This window comes from Dipteris shenzhenensis, chromosome 19, assembly GCF_047967505.1.
Source record: "Dipteris shenzhenensis isolate YYH24624 ecotype China chromosome 19, Dip_SZ_1.0, whole genome shotgun sequence".
NCBI lineage: Eukaryota > Viridiplantae > Streptophyta > Polypodiopsida > Gleicheniales > Dipteridaceae > Dipteris > Dipteris shenzhenensis.
The window spans coordinates 23,339,052-23,358,495 of record NC_141614.1 but is presented as its reverse complement, the minus strand read 5'-3'; the positions used below and the strand labels follow the sequence as shown (position 1 = coordinate 23,358,495).

At 40.3% G+C, this 19,444-nt stretch overlaps 1 protein-coding gene across 1 annotated transcript in view; it reads right to left on the bottom strand.

Moving 5' to 3' along the window:
• The window catches only part of LOC147890249 (uncharacterized), a 97,738-nt gene continuing 78,294 nt past the window's right edge, over positions 1 to 19,444 (bottom strand). The window contains exon 5 of the mRNA XM_087390239.1: positions 1 to 168. Coding sequence (XP_087246365.1) covers positions 1 to 168 — 168 coding nt within the window. The remainder of the gene's footprint in view (positions 169 to 19,444) is intronic.

The window sequence follows — 19,444 nt, the reverse complement described above, 5'->3', positions numbered from 1 at the left end:
TTAGAAGAGAGGTACATATGAATCATTTTTATCATCTGTGCCATCATCATTAAAGTAATCAGAGTAGTTGAAGTCCTCTGAATGACCAGAGTTGTCAGAGTCATTTGTGGCAGCAGCCTGGGCTTCACTGGGTGACACTGGTTCCTTTTTTACAGTTGGAGGGGGGACCTATTTAAGAAAACCAGTAAACTCAGGGGGGATTTTAGAAGGAGTAGTATTGTCCATCCCACACAAGCTTTGAACATGGTCTTGCAGGTCAACATTAAAGAGGGCAGCATCAGTTCTAAACTGGTTTATCATTTCTGTAATTCTTCTTTGGGCTTGTGCAACCAATTGAGAAAAAGTCAGCATGCAACTCAATTTGATTAAACTGAGAATTGTTTCTAGTTATCCAAATAAACCATAGCACATGTGCTCTGATAGGTGTCCACATCTCATGTTTTGTCCTTGAAGAGTCTCCTAGTAGTATGGCCTTCCAATTTATTGGCTCCCATGTTTCAAATTGTACTATTTTCCACAACTTTCTAGCGACAGGACATGCAACAAAGAGATGGAAAATATCTTCATTTATAAAGGGGCACTCATGCATTTGCCATTTCCCTTTCCAATTCTTAGTCCTCTATTATTGTTAGTCCACACAGCTTTATGCATTATTAGGAAAAGAAAGGCAGACAATTTGTCAGGGATTGAGCTTGACCAAATGGAGCAAAATATGAATTTCCATTTGCCCCTAAAGTCTTGCAGTTTCCACCTAGTATTAAGGACAACATCACCTATGTCCTTGGTTAAAGTGGGGATAGGGAAGAAAGAAGTACTCTCAACCCAACTAAACTCTTTACTATAAACCAAGAATGATTCACCTTTCAATTGATGATTTCCCTCCCAGAGGTGAACTTTGTTCAAGACTAGTGTTTGGCATTGGTTGTTGAAACTGAACTCCCTCCTAGTCTCAATTCAGGTTTTCCATCTTAGCTCATCTCTGTTCCAAAGCTGACCCCAGTATTGTAGTCCTTTTTTGAAGAGTACAACAACCTTATCAAAGTATTCATCAGAGAGAATAGCCTCCTTGAAGATAACAGAGACCGAGATTGAGTCTAATATCATAAAAGCTCCTTTGCAGAGAAGAAAATTTGGCCTTTAATTCCTTCAAAGGCTGGCCATAATGAGAGCCAAAGTTGACTGCCTTTAGCTTTGCAAGGTTCAGGGTTACAAATAGCTGACATCATAGGGTACTTTTTCCACTTAGGAGCTCTGAGAGGTCTTAGGGAGTTGACATTCCTTAGAAGGATTTGGGCCCAATCCTCAAGAGGATGGAGGATTGCTTTAATTATCCAAGTTGAGGATAGTTTCAGAGAAGCCTTCTCTATATCTATCACACCTAAGCCTCCTTCCTGCTCGGGTTTTATACAAAACTCCCACCTGACCTTGGCTATCATCCCCCCCAAAGAAAGGATCTTTGAAATTCTAATGAACCTGTCAATTCCCGTTCTAGATGGGGACCAAGAAGTGAGGTAGAAAATGAAAATTGGGTATATGCAATGGTTGAGAACCATTCTCCTTCCAGCTAGACTCGCTTGGAACCCTCTCCATTTCTCAATCTTGCTTTGAAACATGTTCAAGAACCAGTCCCATCTCTGTTTGAGGGAAATGTCAAACCCCATGGGGATACCCAATAATCTAAAGACTGTACGATGATTGATTCTCTAGCAACCCATCTCTTCCAAGAAAGCCTGCTCATCCCCTTTGAGAGTTGCATATCCAATTTTGGAGTGGTTGATTTTGGATCCAGAAGCTTTACAAAAGATCTCTAAGGACTTCATAGCCTTTTTATAACCTGAGTCTCATTCCCGAGGGTTAAATTATTGTCATTAGCAAACTGTTGGTAGATAAGGTCCTTGCTAGAGGGTAGCTCAATTCCTTTCACATTTCCTTCTTGACTTTGATGTTGAAGTAGCCACCCTAGTGAGTCTGCAGCGATTGCAAAAAGTAAAGGAGCAATAGGGAAACCCTATCTTATAGATCTTTTAAGGACAAAGGGTTGACTCATGACACCATTGACACAAATCTTGGCTGAAGCATTGGTGAGAAGCAGTTTAATATAAGAGATGAACAGAGGTCCAAGGCCCAGATTAGCGAGAGTATGGATGATGAAGTCCCACTCAAGTCTATCATATGCTTTATCAAAGTCAACCTTTAGAAAACATATGTCCTGTTTTGTTTCCCTGCCATACTCACATCCCTCTCAGATATTGATGATGGCTTCAAGAAGATGTCTGCCCTTTATGAAGCCTTTCTATTCTGGAAGTATCCACTCGGCCATTCTATTCTTTACTCTCAGAGAAAGGGCTTTAGCAAAAATCTTATAGCTGCAGCTAAGCATAGTGAGTGGCCTTGAATTTCTTATCTCTTCCTTATCCCCCTCCTTAGGAATTAATTTGATAATTCCCCCATTAATATGAGTAGGCAGATTCCCATTATTGAAAATGGGAATACCATTACCTTTTTTATTTGGTACAATAGCCGCATACAATGGCAACCCATACTTATTGGTTTTAAAGGTGCTATCCACAGCCCAAGCCTCTGATCAAGTAGATAATCTTCGTGATACCTCAAGCATAAAGTCATCTTGCAAAACCAAAATAAATGGTCTTTGCCTTGGATCTTGAGCAATTGGATTGTAGGGTTGGTGGAAAATAACCTAAAACCACATTATGGAAAGAGGTCAAATTTATTATTTATACTCATAACATGCATTGCTCTAGATAAGGATTAGTACCTTTCATACTACCTTGCTTTGTTGAAGTAATTTCTTTGCTTCCAATGTCATAGCATCCCAATCAAACATGTTCATGTTTGTTGTCCATGAAAATAAAGAATAAACAAAATATTACAATCAATATATGATCTAACATTATTGTAATAGAACCAATACAATCATGAAATATATTAAGTGAAATGAATTTACCTCCAACTCATAGATTGCAAGAAAGCCTACTAATCTTCTTACGTATATCATGAAAAATCTAAAAGTTGTTTCTCAAAAAATGGGCACGTGTTCTTTGAGTCGACTCTCCTTTCAGTTTGACATTTTACTAACATGTTGTGCAATTCCAACATCGTATAAGTCTGCTGTGTGATATAAATCTGATTGACTTCCCCACACATGTCCTTTATGGCGGTTGGACACCTTATGTCACACATATTTCCCTTTGTACAATATACGCGAACAAGGAATGGACATCCAACCTTTCTGCTTGATTTGGGACGTGAAGTACAAGAGGTAGAATGTGATTTTTTGCATGCTTGACCAAGACTTCACGATGACATCTATAATCAGTACATTGTGGTGCAACCCTGACGGTAACCAAATGAACCTTATACTGAATTGATATTTCCTCTAGTTTCCTCGAGATACTATTTTCTTCAATAGACATTAATTCATGAAAGATTTGAGATTTACGATATGCCATCTTGATTTGACAACCACATCCACCAATGTAATTTTGAACAAATAATGAAGAAATTCCATGTCGTCGCGAGAGACTATGCACCACAATGTACTCATGGCCTTCATAGTGCATTCAATGCCTTGAAGGAAGCCTTGATTTGAGATATGAAAATATTGCACTATCGATGACCACTCCTCAATAAATGGGATGCAAATCTTAGGTCGATCAGATAAGCAAATGCACATGGTCCCATCAACTTCAAGAGCTGTGACTAAGTTATTAGCTATACAGCTCCATCTTGGATGGTCAATAATCATTACATTTGAATTGATCTTGATTTCTTCAACTGTGGGTAAACATTGAGAGACTAATGTGAACAACATTAACTTATACAAAGTTGCATCAAAGGTCAATCCTTTTTTTGAACTATATGTTGATGTATCTATAAAAGGAAAGTACGGAACATTAACAGGTACATCATCAATATTATCTCCTAACTCATCTTTAGTTGACGAGCTTGAACTTGAAGAGGACTCTGTCTCTCCATAACTCTTGCTACATGTGGATGTACCAATAGCAAGTGACAAAGATGTCTTTTCTTCACAACAAATTCAAACACTCTTTTTTAGTAATCAAGCAAAAGCACATGCATACATGAATATCAAAAAGTAAAAATCACATAAATAAGTAAACACAAAGAAACATTTCAGATACCACAAACCATGCTTTGCAATGGTTGTCATGTGGACATCTTTGTGATTTATAAATCCAACAACCAAAACTTGAATTATGGTTTGAATAACAAAGAAATAAAATTATTACATTTCAAAAATAACGTTCATAAATATCAAAAAATCATAATTCTCTTAAACTTTGATGTTGAAAATTTTCATAGATCAAACTCCATTACTCCAATTGCTAAAAAGTATTCAAAGGATCAAACTTCATGTTTTCATGTTGAAATTTTTCATAGATCACTCCAATTGTTGAAAAGTATTCAAAAAACAAACTTCATTACACCAATTGATGAAAAGTATTACATGACCTATTACCATCATAACAAGGCTTATACAAAAGATAAATAAGAGAGCCATAAGAAATTGAGGTATATCTCACCCCCATACTATAAGGTTTGGTGGGATCATGATTTACATCTACAGATTTACAAGTGCCTTGCACCCATGTACCAAAGTTTGTGCATCTCTTTTTCCCTCTTCCATTCACTTGTAGTCCCTTTCCAACCTTTGATGATGAAGTAGCTTTCAACAAATGAAGATCATCTACGTGGCTTTGAACTCATGGAGAAATGGACTCACTTATGCGTAACAAAGTCCTTTCATACTCACAAATCGTCCGAAAGCCAAATCGCCTTACAAACAAACAGACCATTGATTTATAGGGTAAAACTCTATCACTATCATAATATGATAGGATTTTGTCCCACATTATGTGAACTTGAAATACACTCTCATGTGTTATGACCTGTCCTATAATGCCAATGCTTCTCTCAGTCCTGATTATTGAATGTGACCAATAAGGAGGAACAATTACTAAAGAGCTAGACCTAGCTTGGAATGAATAATCTGATGTAGGCATTGGGCCATCTCCAAAACACATGCTAGTTGCCCATGCATGTAAGTTACAATCAACATGGGGATTCCTAAAATTCCATGTCCTTGAACCTTCCACCAAAAGCATTCAAGACATAGAGCACATGACGTCTTTGTGTGAAGATGTAAAAAATCATCGATCAGTATACATCAATGAGTATGGAGAGGATTTTGTTTTATTTCCCAAATCTTTCGCTAACTTGTCACAAGTATCATCTTCAATAATGGAGCACGTCAAAACAAGCGATATAATGGGGATTGGTTAGGAACATAGTTCTCCAAAACATTATAGCATTTTCTTGGTACACCATCAAATATACTTCACAGTTTTACTTGCACGTCTCCACCATCGTTTTCTCGTGCATGAACCACAACATTGCCACTATGTTTATGAAACAAGGACTCTAATTTTTTTAGAGTGAGAAAGGACTTTTGCAAGAAAACTTCAGCACTTCCTTCAATTAATTTTGGCTTGTAGATAGGTTGTTTAACCACTACGTCCCTGGTAGCTCAAGAAGGAAAAAGCTTGATCTTCATATGCTCAAAAACAAAGGGTAAACATTTTCAAACAAAAGTTGCGAATTGAGTAATGTTTAGCAAAGAGCTGATCTAAATGAGCCAGTGATTCTATCTTCTAGAACAACAAACAAGGTATTGATATAAGGATAACTAAAATAAGCAATTTTCAAATCAATAGATGAAAAGAGCAAGATTGAACATCATTCTAAATAATATGAATTTAATGAAAAAGGGCTACCTTTACACATACAGCAACAAGTATGCCCATACTTGAGTTCCAAGTGTGCCTTGAACAAGGTCACATTAAACCCCATTTTCCAATCCTATGTGCTATGCTGTTATTGACATGTCAACAACCAACGTGCCACCCACATGATAGCCATCACATAGGAAACATGATGATAGCAAGCGTTTTCTAAACCTATTACATGCATTTGACTCAGACGGCAATAGACTCATTTTTAAATAGACTAGTACGCTATCTAAATGCATGGTTTGTTGCATTTTGCATTAGCCATAGTTTTATGTTAACAACAAGAACCTACTTTGCAAACTCTTTCACTAATACACTCTCTGAATGCATGGTTTGTTGCATTTTGTATTAGCCATTGTTTTATATTAACAACAAGAACCTACTTTGCAAACTCTATCTATGGTGTCTCTTATAGAGCATATCATACATAACATCCATGTGGATCACCAAAATTTTCATTTCACACAAGACTCGTAACACAAATAAGAAAAATTATTCTTGGATAGCTTTGATACCAATTATTGCTCTTAAATCATAGTCTAGACCATAGAATGAATCAACACACTCAGGACAGAGAAGATGCTAAGCATAATATAACCTACCAAAATGTATTGAAAAGAATATATAAAATGCTACATGGTAGTTACCTTGAGAAGCAGCATATTCATAGAGGCTATAATGAGCCATTCCTAGTCTTCTAGAAATAGTGAAAAGCATATAGATAAAGAAAACTAGTGGAATCCTCCTATGACCTAAAACAGGAGTACATTGGATTCATATGACAGCCACGATCTACGCAAAAAAACTTGATGCCATGCAAGATACTTCATAGAATATAGCATGGAGATTCCCGCACGTGTTCCAGATAAAGATGCCATGCACCTACCAAAGGTGTTCTAGAACAAGATCTACATGGATTAGTCAACAAGGGTTTTTGTGCTCAAGTTGGTCACAGATGGTTACCTGCTTCAAGGCTGCTTCAAGGTCACAGATGGTTACCCACTTCAAGGCCCTTTATGCATCCAATTACTCTTGCTAGATGACCATGATATCTATAAAAATTCATTGCATAGTTCTCCTATAGGTGAGCATTATTTATCTTTACCTATCCATGATTCAAATTGCAACCAACCTAGCTTGTGGATGACCCTAACAAAGGTACTTGAGATAGTTGGTGAGATTGACACGTTTGTTCTAGGGATGGTACCTATGTTCTAGGGTGGATTTGTACTTGGAGGGATAGGAGCTACGAATATGAGGACCAAATATTAAGGATTCCTTCAAACTCTTTGAGTTGGACTTGGAGGAGTAGGACCTGCCGATATGAGGATCAAATATAAAGGATTCCTTCAAACTCTTTGAGAGAGCTATTTTGAGGGAGAAAATGGAGCATTCTCTCCCTAAAAGAGTGGGTGTTATGGCTCGATAAGAGGGAGAGGTGGAATGTTGGGGTCACCTCCTCACCTATGCATCTCTATATGAGTACATGGGGGAAGCATGGAAAGGAATAAGACAAAAGAGATACATAAGAGTAGCTATATGAGCTAGCACATGGGCTACATGCCAGACCATCCTTGAGTTCTGGATGCCAAGCTACAAGATGTGCAAGAAAGCCCTGCCATGTATAAGTGTCCAAGAAGGTTGTTGGCACCTAATAGAAAGGTTATTGGCACCAAGTGGGTTTGGAAGGTAAAGTACAAGGCTGATGGGACTTTGGAAAAGTACAAAGCCAGATTGGTTGCACAAGGATTTTCACAGGTTGAAGGGTTTGATTTTCAGGAATCTCTCGCTCTGACTACCAGAATGACCACTATTCGCACAGTACTATGGGTGGCTGCTTATCAAAAGTGGCCAGTTTATCAAATGGATGTTAAATCAACATTCTTGAATGGTGATCTCAAGGAGGAGGTGTACGTGGCTCAACCACCTAGGTTTGAGCCCCCCCATTCTGAGAACAAGGTATGTAAGCTGAAGAAGGCTCTCTATGAGCTAAAATAGGCCCCAAGACCATGGTACCAATGGATAGACAAATTCTTTCATAAATTAAACTTTAAAAGATGTGCCTCGGATGCTAACTTGTATGTGTATAGGAAAGGTAGAAAAACTGCTATTATTGTTCTATATGTGGATGATCTCCTTATTACAGATGACTATGAAGACATGATCCAGTAGACTAGAAAGGCATTGAGCACAGAGTTTGAGATGATAGAATTAGGCTTGATGCACTATTGTTTGGGGATTGAAGTCTGGCAAGAGCCAGATAGGCAAGATCTTCATCTCTCAGCAAAAATATATGCAAGGGAGGTCTTGAAGGCATTTGGTATGTCCGAGTGCAAGGAGATAGCTACACCTATGGAGGTAAATGCAAAGTTGTCTATGGAGGATGCCTCACCACTAGCAGACATCGGGAGGTACAGGAAGTTGGTTGGCAGTCTCATCTATCCATGCAACACTAGATCGGACATCAGTTTTGCTGTTGGCATTTTGAGTAGGTTCTCCAATAAGCCTCGGGAGAATCATTGGAATGCAAGGATGCGGGTGCTCAAGTATGTGAAGGGCACTCTTGATTATGGCATCACCTATGGTATGGGCACTTCCTTAGTTGGTCATTGTGACTCAGATTGGGCTGGAGATGTTGATTCCAAGAAATCAGTTTCTGGATATTGTTTGTCTTTGGGTTCAGGTGTCTTCTCTTGGATCAGTAAGAAACAACCAACAGTGGCTATGTCTCATTTTCTTATGCTCATGCTTATGCTTAAGCAAGCATAAGCATAAGCATAAGCATAAACTCATGCTTATGCTTATGCATGAGCATAAGAGAAGGAGGAAATAGAGAATAAGAGGGAAAGGAAAGAGGGAAAGGAAAGAGAGAAGGGGGAAAGAGAAAATAAGAGAAGGGGGAAAAAAGATACATATGCTCATGCTTATGCATGAGCATATGTCTACTTCGCTTATGCTCATGCATAAGCATAAGCAGGAGCATATGTCTCATTTTCTTATGCTCATGCTTATGCTTAAGCATAAGCATAAGCATAAGCTCATGCTTATGCTTATGCATAACCATAAGCTCATGCTTATGCATATGCATAAGCATAAGCATAAGCTCATTCTTATGCTTATGCATGAGCATAAGAGAAGGGGGAAATAGAGAATAAGAGGGAAAAAGAGGGAAAGAAAGAGAGAAGAAGAGGAAAAGGAAAGAGGGAAAAAGAGGAGGAAATAGATTGAAGGAGGGAAGAAGGAAAGAGTTTGAGGGGAAGAGATGGTTCCTACGCCCATCACTGCAGCTAGCGCTTAAGGCACTAGCTGCAGGCCAGTGCAAATAACAAAGCATGAGCATAAGAAAATGAGACATATGCTCATGCTTATGCTCATGAGCATATGTCTCATTTACTTATGCTCATGCATATGCTTAAGCATAAGCATAAGCATAAGCATAAGCTCATGCTTATGCATATGCATAAGCATAAGCATAAGCTCATGCTTATGCTTATGCATGAGCATAAGAGAAGGGGAAAATAGAGAATAAGAGGGAAAGGAAAGGGGAAAGGAAAGCGAGAAGGGGGAAAGAGAGAATAAGAGAAGGGGGAAAAAAGAGACATATGCTCATGCTTATGCATGAGCATATTTCTACTTCGCTTATGCTCATGCATAAGCTTGAGCATGAGCATATCTCTCATTTCCTTATGCTCATGCTTATGCTTAAGCATAAGCATAAGCATAAGCTCATGCTTATGCTTATGCATGAGCATAAGAGAAGGGGGAAATAGGGAATAAGAGGGAAAGGAAAGGGGAAAGGAAAGCGAGAAGGGGGAAAGAGAGAATAAGAGAAGGGGGAAAAAAGAGACATATGCTCATGCATATGCATGATCATATGTCTACTTTGCTTATGCTCATGCATAAGCATAAGCATGAGCATATGTCTCATTTATGCTCATGCTTATGCTTATGCTTATGCTTAAGCAAGCATAAGCATAAGCATAAGCATAAACTCATGCTTATGCTTATGCATGAGCATAAGAGAAGGAGGAAATAGAGAATAAGAGGGAAAGGAAAGAGGGAAAGGAAAGAGAGAAGGGGGAAAGAGAAAATAAGAGAAGGGGGAAAAAAGATACATATGCTCATGCTTATGCATGAGCATATGTCTACTTCGCTTATGCTCATGCATAAGCATAAGTAGGATCATATGTCTCATTTTCTTATGCTCATGCTTATGCTTAAGCATAAGCATAAGCATAAGCTCATGCTTATGCTTATGCATAACCATAAGCTCATGCTTATGCATATGCATAAGCATAAGCATAAGCTCATGCTTATGCATATGCAGTGATGGGCGTAGGAACCCTCTCTTCCCCTTAAACTCTTTCCTTCTTCCCTCCTTCAATCTATTTCCTCCTCTTTTTCCCTCTTTCCTTTTCCTCTTCTTCTCTCTTTCTTTCCCTCTTTTTCCCTCTTATTCTCTATTTCCCCCTTCTCTTATGCTCATGCATAAGCATGAGCTTATGCTTATGCTTTATGCATAAGCATGAGCATAAGCTCATGCTTATGCATAAAGCATAAGCATAAGCTCATGCTTATGCATGAGCATAAGAGAAGGGGGAAATAGAGAATAAGAGGGAAAAAGAGGGAAAGAAAGAGAGAAGAAGAGGAAAAGGAAAGAGGGAAAAAGAGGAGGAAATAGATTGAAGGAGGGAAGAAGGAAAGAGTTTAAGGGGAAGAGAGGGTTCCTACGCCCATCACTGCAGCTAGCGCTTAAGGCGCTAGCTGCAGGCCAATGCAAATAACAAAAATAATAAATGGAAAAAAGAGGAATCACTTACTTGAAATAGTACGTCCCGCTCGGTGTTGTGAACTGGCCCTACAAAAGAGAGGAAACAACCCATTTTTTCAAATAAGATGTTACAGGAAGGAGGAGATTACAAAAGTAACTTCTTGAAAGGAGGAGATTGAGGAGACTAGGAAAGGAAGAGATTGAGGAGACAAGGAAAGGAGGAAATTGAGGAGACAAGGAGAAAGAGAAGGAAAATAAATACAGAAAAAAGAGGTGTCTTCTTTCTTTCTTGAAATCTCGTTTTTTGTTTCAATCCTTTGAAAACAAGCATGAAAACTAGTTTACAGGTTTAGCGATACAAGGAGAAGCACTCACAAAACTAAAGTGAACAAACAAACAACCTACATTGTTGAAACAAACTCACCTCTTGAAGAACTTCCTTTCAAGAAACCGAAGAGGGAAAAGGGTAGAGAGGGAGTACAAGAGCTAGGAGAAGGGTGAGGAGTTTGAGTAGAGGAATTACGGGTGCATCTAACAACTCGTCTATTTGCACGTTTAAACTGAGAAAATACGGTCCCGTCTAACATTGCGTTTATCAGCGTGTCTATTTGCGCATGTATTAACACATCTATTTGCACGTCTAAACTGAGAAAATATTGGCTTGTCTAACATAGCATTTATCAGCACGTCTATTTACGCGTTTATCAGTGCGTCTATTTGTGTGTTTACACTGGGAATCAGACGCATATTTAGATGCATATATAGACGCAAACCAGAGAATACAGAAAGTGAGATTTTGGTGTAAATCATTGCTTTCCAAATATTGCCCATGATTACCAAAGCACATAATTTTAACAAAAACATCAATGCTTTTTTGCAAGCCCACATATACAAGAATTAAGTGAGGTGAGGAGAATGAGACAATATGTAAAATAGTTTTGCCAATATCAATGATGGTGGTTGGGCTACGGTTCAATCTCATCCTCAATGAGATCAACCCTTGCCAAACTATTTACTTCAAAATCCAAACAAGTGTTTAGATCTACAAATACATTCAACCCACTACTACTTGTGCTACTCATGTGCTCATCGAAATCAGCATCACCAATGGTAGGCTCGTCCTCACGGGTAATGGCCTCAATATCTGTATCTCCTATCTCATGATCATCCTCCTCTCTCGTATCACGGTCATCATCACGTCCATGGCCATGATCATCCTCCATAGGCTCCATATTAGTAAATGTACTATACATCAATTTGGAACATGGCATAATAGGTATGACATGCCACCATCGGGTATTATCCACCATTGGTTGATCGACAACCTAATTCAAACACAAATACAATCATGTTATTTTTCTTGCATCAAATATTTAAAAGTGAGTATTTTTATATGTGTGCACAGTACCTGTTCACATTGTTGCGGTAGTACTAGTGTGTCCTTCGTACTTTGCCAAAACTTGTGGAGTCAATAGTTACAAAGCCACTTGCATGGCGTTTGATTGTTACATTAGGGCCTCTTGCCACCATGTCCTTAGACCACTTTACATCCAAAACATACACAAAGAAGCGTCGAAAGTCAAGCATAATAATATCTTGGATCATGCCACAATAATCATCCATGGCTCCATTGGCTCCCTCAAAGCTAGCAATGACGCCACAATCTTGTGTGTTTCTCTTATCATCAATCCGTTGTGTTCGAAAATGCTTGCCCTCACACCATATAGCATTGAACATAGTGCACTACACCAAGAAAAAATCAATTAAATAAGAAATCTAAATTATTGAAAGCTCCTAACTTATGCATAACATTCTATATACCGACCTTGCTCATGCATCCCCTAGCATACTCCCATTCTTCCATTGTGATATGCATCCCCTCGTCTTTCTCTGCTTTCTCCATTTCATCAAGTAGCCAATCCACATGAATATCCTTTGGAAGTGCTCTTAGATACTGAGGGTATGGCACACGAGATCCGTGGTGTGTATGAAAGAGGGCCCTTTCTTCTTGTCTTCTTGCCTTTGCATCCTCGTATCTTATCACCCATCTTTTCATCACATCACTATTAAGCACGCAAAAGAGGTTGATACTATTATGCAACTCCGTGTTTATTACTTTGTTGTGTCCTTTCCCTTGAGGCACAATAGAGGTCATCCTTAGGTCTTCATCATCTCTCCATAGTCGTGGGAGAGAGCTATCCACATCAACAAGAAACTCAGAAATATATACAAGTGACTCTTGTACCAACCAACCCTCGGCCATGCTACCTTCGGGTCTTGCATTTTGTCTCATGAAGCCCTTCAATGTTTTCATGAAGCGCTCGAGGAAGAACAACCATCGTGCATGTATAGTACCACATATAGCAATCTCATCCACCAAATGCACTATAAGATGTAGTTGGATTGTGAGAATAGAATGTGGAAATGTCTCCTCCACTAAACAAACCACCTCCACTGACATAACTCGAGCATTCTCAAGCGTGGTGGGATCTATTTCCTTTGAGCTCACATACCTAGAAATAAAAAAGTATAGCATATTAGCAATATGCATTCAAACTTGCATGGAGCATTGATACGCATCATATTTTGTATCATGTAAAGTACCTCACAAGCTCGCCCATCTTGTAAATACAATCTTTCACCTCCTTCGATGCACTACGTGAAATGCTAGAAGGTGGTATGAACTAAACCCATGAGGAGGTGGTTGATTAGTTGCTTATAATTATTCACTCACAAATTTGAAAGGAAAAAGATATTATGCACATAAAATACTTACTTGGAGCATCTTGTGCCAATCATGAGATTTCAAGCCATATAATTGCTCTACACCTCTTTTCTTGCTCTTTGTAAAGTCTCCCTTCAAACACCTCATGCATCTAGTGGGAGTACGAATTGTAGTAATAGCACACTTCACCGTCGCCATCTCTAGCTTTGATAACATCCATGGTGCACGAGGTAAAAAAACATGCCCATTTGGTCTCTCTTGTGGCCAAGCTTCACGCATCCTCCCTGTGGTACGTAGATCCTCCCTTATGCCTGCGAAATCTCATGTCCCATTCAAATGCTCCCAAATAGTAGATGCCACATTCTTGAAGATATGCATGGGATCAAGCAGGTGATTGATCTTGAGGTGGGACCAATATGGTAAACAATAAAAGATGGAGTATCTAAACAAAATAAAGTGTTAGCGGGTAATCTTTATTTCCAGCCAATATAGCACACAATAGTTACAAACCCTTATCGGCTCATGCCAAGTGGTGGAGGATTCGTGGAACCGTCCCAAATTCTTATCCGGTGAGTGATTGTGGGAGGACTTCATTCCAAGGGGCAACATATATAGGATGATCAGGTGGGAGAAATCGATGGTGATTCTCATAGATGACCTTATTCAATGCGTCTAGATGCCCGTGAGGCAACTAGTGAAGGACCACAAATAGGACATGCATGGTAACCCGATGTAGTGAGACTTGAACAATAGATGCAATTAAGAGTTGAAGGTGGGTTTAGGATGCCACATCCTTTGCCTATTCATAATTAGAAGTGCAATGCTTACCTGAACACTCGCCATAGCCTGGGAAGTCATGCATCGTCCACATCAAGACTGCTTTTGCAGTTGAAGTCTCATGACGAGGGAGGCTTGCTCACATCATGCACCTCGATACCTCTCCAAAGTATCTCTAGCTCGTCAATTAAAGGCTCCAAATAAACATCAGGGTTTTTGACTTTATGCTTCCCTGGAATTAGAAGGGACAGCATAACATGTCCTTTCTTAATAGCCATAGAGGGTGGAAGATTATAATTCACCAATATCACTGGCCATACACTGTAAGACGTGCTTTTGAGACCAAATGGGTTCACACCGTCCATACCCAATCCAAGTCTCAAGTTCCTAGGTTCTTCCTTGAAGCTTGGCCATGTGTCTTCAATATGCTTCCACGCAGGAGAGTCCGCGGGAGTTCTCCACTTGCCATCGGTTGATCGATGGGAGGAATGCCATGACATGAGCTCTGCAATAGATTTTGCACTTGAACATATGTTGGATGCGAGGGATTATGGGTAAATGTCGCAATACCTTATGAGGCACGTCCAAGGTTTTGAGATCTTCTCTATATCTTGCCTCTCCACAAGTAGGACACTCTCTTGCATCCTTATGTAGTCCACGAAACAAAACGCAATCGTTAACACATGCATGGATGCGCTTGTAATCTAATCCTCCAGGAGAGGTCACATGTTGCCTTGACATATCTCTTGAGGTTGGTAATTTATTCTCCCTTGGAAGCATTTTACACAATAGCCTGCACGTAAAGACCATAAATGAGGAAAAGCATTCGAGTAATTGACCCACTAGCATAATTCACCATGTTTGCAAAATAGACTTTAAAGCTTACTTGAGTAATGCATTCAAACTTGCATTGCTCCATCCATAGATGGTTTGCAAGTTTAGTAACTCAAGGGAGGCACATAGAACAGAGAATATGCACCCCTCAAATAGTGGAGTCGATGCTGCAGTAAAAAGATCATCCTACTCCATGCTATCATCCCTCCCTTGATGGACATATAAATCCCGCACCATATCATCAAACACCTCCTCCTCCACGGCTTCATGAGGTAATGGTGGAGGGCTACTATCACCATCACTCCATGCATCCGTAACGGTCCCTCCTGAAGATCCCACCTCATATTGCCGACGCTTCGCCTCCTCACGACAAGCATAGGGCAACATATGCGGGTGTGGCACTACATCCTGTATCAAATTAAAACGGGATCATAACTCAAACATATGAACACCCATAGGTATCTCAATAAACCTTAACTTACAAACCCTTACCGTGTTTATGGTCGCATCCCATTCTCCATACTTTGAGATGTGATTGAGTGTAATCCTGCATGCACGATACATGTTTCCTTAACATCGATCACACATACATTTGATTTTTTGCTCCAACCACATTTCGCGATGGTGGATACGGAGGGATTCATCGTCACTGGAGCTACTTGTTGAGGATGAAGACATCCTACAAACAAACAACCCAAAAAATTTGTTCTTCTTCAAATGTTTAATTTTAAACTCTGTGGCCCGTCTAAAGGAGCGTCTAAAAGCGCGTCTGTTTGTTCTGTGGAGCATGTCTAAAAGCGCGTCTAAAAGCGTGTTTAAAACCGCATCTACTCTGTATCTTTAGACGTGCAAATAGACGCGCTTTTAGATGTGCCTATAGACACGGCTTTTAAAACTTGCTTTTAGCGCGCTCGCTTCGCTTTTCTTGACATTACTTATACTTCACGCGGCTTGCTTGCTTCCTTATTAGCAGATCCATAGTTTCGATGCAGTTGATCTTTTTTGGAAGTTTGCTCTCTTTGGATTTGTACTTTCTCGTATCCAAAAAACGCATGATCTGGGTATCAACGCATGATCTAGGTATCAGTGTCATGTTTGGGTGTCGGGCGCAATGTCCTTTTCTACTTTTTAGAAAAGTTCATCTGTCGGAGCGCATCTATAGGCGCATCCCAGAGCGCGTCTAAAATTGTGTCTACAGGCACATCTAAACGTGCGTCTAGTCTGTTTGCAGACACAGACAACCGTGTCTATAGACGTGCTGTTATACACAAAAATAGACGCACTAATGAGACGCGTCTATAGATGCACTCTGACAGTAATCCTTCCCCTTTCTTCTCAGCTCATCAGTAATAGATATTTTTTCTTTTTTCCAGTTCATCATGTGGCCAGGAAGCGCTTCCAACTCACCTGATCCCCAGGTGTCTATTTTTAGGGACTTATATAACCTTTTAGGACACCCTCCTAGTCCTGTGGAGTTATACGGGTATATGACGGGTACTCTAAACACCCCCCAGGAGTCAGCACTACAGACTCCAAACCACCCCACACCAGCTGAGATCACCCCAGCAGAGTTAGCACAGCCCAGCCGGCTACACAGCCGAGGCCATCTCCCATGCCGTCTTATGCCCCTTCCCCCATGCCGTCTTACGCCCCTTCCCCCATGCCGTCAGGAGGTCCTTCTATCTCGCAGAGCCATCGACGTACTCCTGTGCAGTCGAGACTCAGTTCTCTAGCTACGACTGGTCAGTGTAGTCCCATGCAGTCTCCAGCTATGAGTGGCTAGTGTACGATATCGACACAACATGGTAGCAAGTGTAGTAGCAGCGAGAGCGGTGGGGGATGCATGGCACAGTGCTTTGGGAGGGGTGGCGGTGGGGACGATGATGATTCAAATGATTTAGATGTGCCTCCGAGTGATGGTACAATATTCTATGACATCACTCAGACAGGAGGCATCTTGATGGATGCACGGGGGAAGGACATCATGGCCTTCATGCGCTCTGTAATTGCTAACAATTACACATATTGCTTTATTCACTTCAAAGACCAGCCAAAGAGGTTGGCTGATGAGACCCTCGCTGCTGTTCGCTCTAGGTATCCTAACCCCCCCAATCGCCAGTTCATAGATAAATGGGCCAAGTCAAATATTGTTACGATACTTTGCAATAAAAGATCTTCGCTTAAGAGGCAGGCATTAGCGGAGCTTGCCAGGCTCGAGGGAGGTCAACCACCAAGGGGCCCGCCCCACACCGCTCACAAGCGTGAGTGGAAGAAAGAAATCAAGTCAGCGAGGGAGGACCCCAATCTGCAGCATGTGGAGGCACGAAGGATCCAGATGGAGGAATATGGAAGCACGCATTTTGGAGCAGGGGGTGTTGAATCATGGGAGGCCCAATTTGTAAGTATCGATCTCAAATTATATTGCTTATGTAGTTTATTAGGAGGTTGTTTCTTTGTACTAATCCCTCCGCAAATTGTGTCATCTTGAAGCTTGAGATCGTGGGCAGATACCCTACTCTTGTGGAGACAGCCTACCACCGCCACCATCGCAGAGGAGATACATGGAGGCACTTCTATGATGACGGGTTGATTACTGAGGAGCAGTATATCCGGGCTACTGGAGCGGCCCCCGAGGTATTTGAAAGTAATTAAATAATGCCAATATTATAAATAAAGATATGATTTTTCATACATTGATATATGTTGTCCCTTGTTTACAGGCCCGTGCACAAGACGACGAGGAAGACGAGGAAGGAGGTGCAGAAGGGAGCGTGGAAGGAAGCATGGAAGGGAGCGAGGATTAGTCGTAGAAGAAGTGCTAGCTACTCTTTTTTGTACTTAAAGCCATTGGCTTGGCTTCGTGCCTCTTGTATATATACTCCTCTTATTTTTTGTACTTGAAGCCACATGACGTGCCTTAGCTTCCTTATTTTTTGTACTTGAAGCCACATGACGTGGCTTAGCTTCGTGCTATATGTACATACAAGAACTTTTTGAGCTTTCAATTTTATTGCGTTTTGGATTTGTAATGTTGAGGTAATGTTTTATTTGGAATTTTAATTAAAATGCGGTTGGCTATAAGAATTGAATTACACAATGTGGAAATGGGATTCTTGTAACTATATAGCATACACAACATACACATCATTTTGTAAAATTAAAAAAAAATATTATAAAGCGCGTCTATCAGTGCATCTATAAACGAATCTATATACACGTCTGTTTGTCGACAAGGATCTATTTTTTCATCTACAAATGCGTTTATAAGAGCGTCTATTTAAGCGTTTATATGCGCGTCTATATGTGCGTGTGTGTCCTATATAGACGCGCTGTTAGACGCGGGACTCCAGATGCCAAAATAGATGCGCAAAGAGACGCGCTCGTAAGTTTTTTATTTAGTTCAGTAAACGCGTTTGTGTGCACGTCTATGGGTGCTAAATAGCGACGTTTTTAATTAAAAATGTCGCTATATAGCGACGGAACCGAGCAAAAAGGTCGCTATATAGCGACGCTTACAGTCACTTTTTTGTTGTAACATGAAAAAAAGCTCATAGATGCTATTTTATAACTGTTAATATCTCTTCTTCATGCTTATGTTGTGATTTTATGAGTGTAGATAGAAGGGATCGTCCGATGATGCTCCAATGCCCGGGAGCACGAAGTGGCTTACGGAGAGGTTATACTGTCATTGCACTCATTGCAAGTGATAAGTACGACATCAACGTCGTATTATCATGCACCACTTGCAGATGTATGGGGAGGAGCCGGAACCAATACCCACCGTTGGTGTTTCACGTGTTGATGGACCATCGGTAAGTCAAAGCTATTTAAGTTCGCAGTCTTATTGTATACTAGAAACTACAAGATCTTATATTTACACAAAATCTTAAAACAGGATGAGGAGGGTGACGAGGGTATGCATATATCTTCTCACTTTCAGCAAGACTATAGTCTCCCGGATCATGACGAGGGTATGGTCGACATGATGGATTCCATTTTTAGGGGCATTGCATCCCATGTACACGTGATGTCAGAGTCTGAGGTCAAAATGCGAGAGTTGCAATCAACAAAATTGTACGAGGGTGCTAGGATGTCTAAACTACGTGCTTGTCTCTCAATCTTGAATCTACAAGTAAAGTATGGGTGGTCGGATACAAGTGTCTTGGCCTTAATGAGGTTAGCTCTTGCATTAATTTGACTCATTCTTTGCATATTGTTTGTTTTGAGAATCATCATTTGGATAGTGTATACCAAATCATCATTGTTCGAAGCCTATGTATGTTTTGAATTGCCATAGGATGCTCCATAAGATCTTGCCTACACCAAATACCATGCCCGCATCAAGAGATGAAGCGAAAAAGATGCTAACAACGGTGGGTATGGATTATGATACCATCCATGCTTGCCGTAATGATTGTATTCTCTTTCGTCGTGAGCATGGAGATTTGGCTAGTTGTCCAAAGTGTGGGGAACAATGATATAGAGATGACTTGCAGGGTGAGCGGA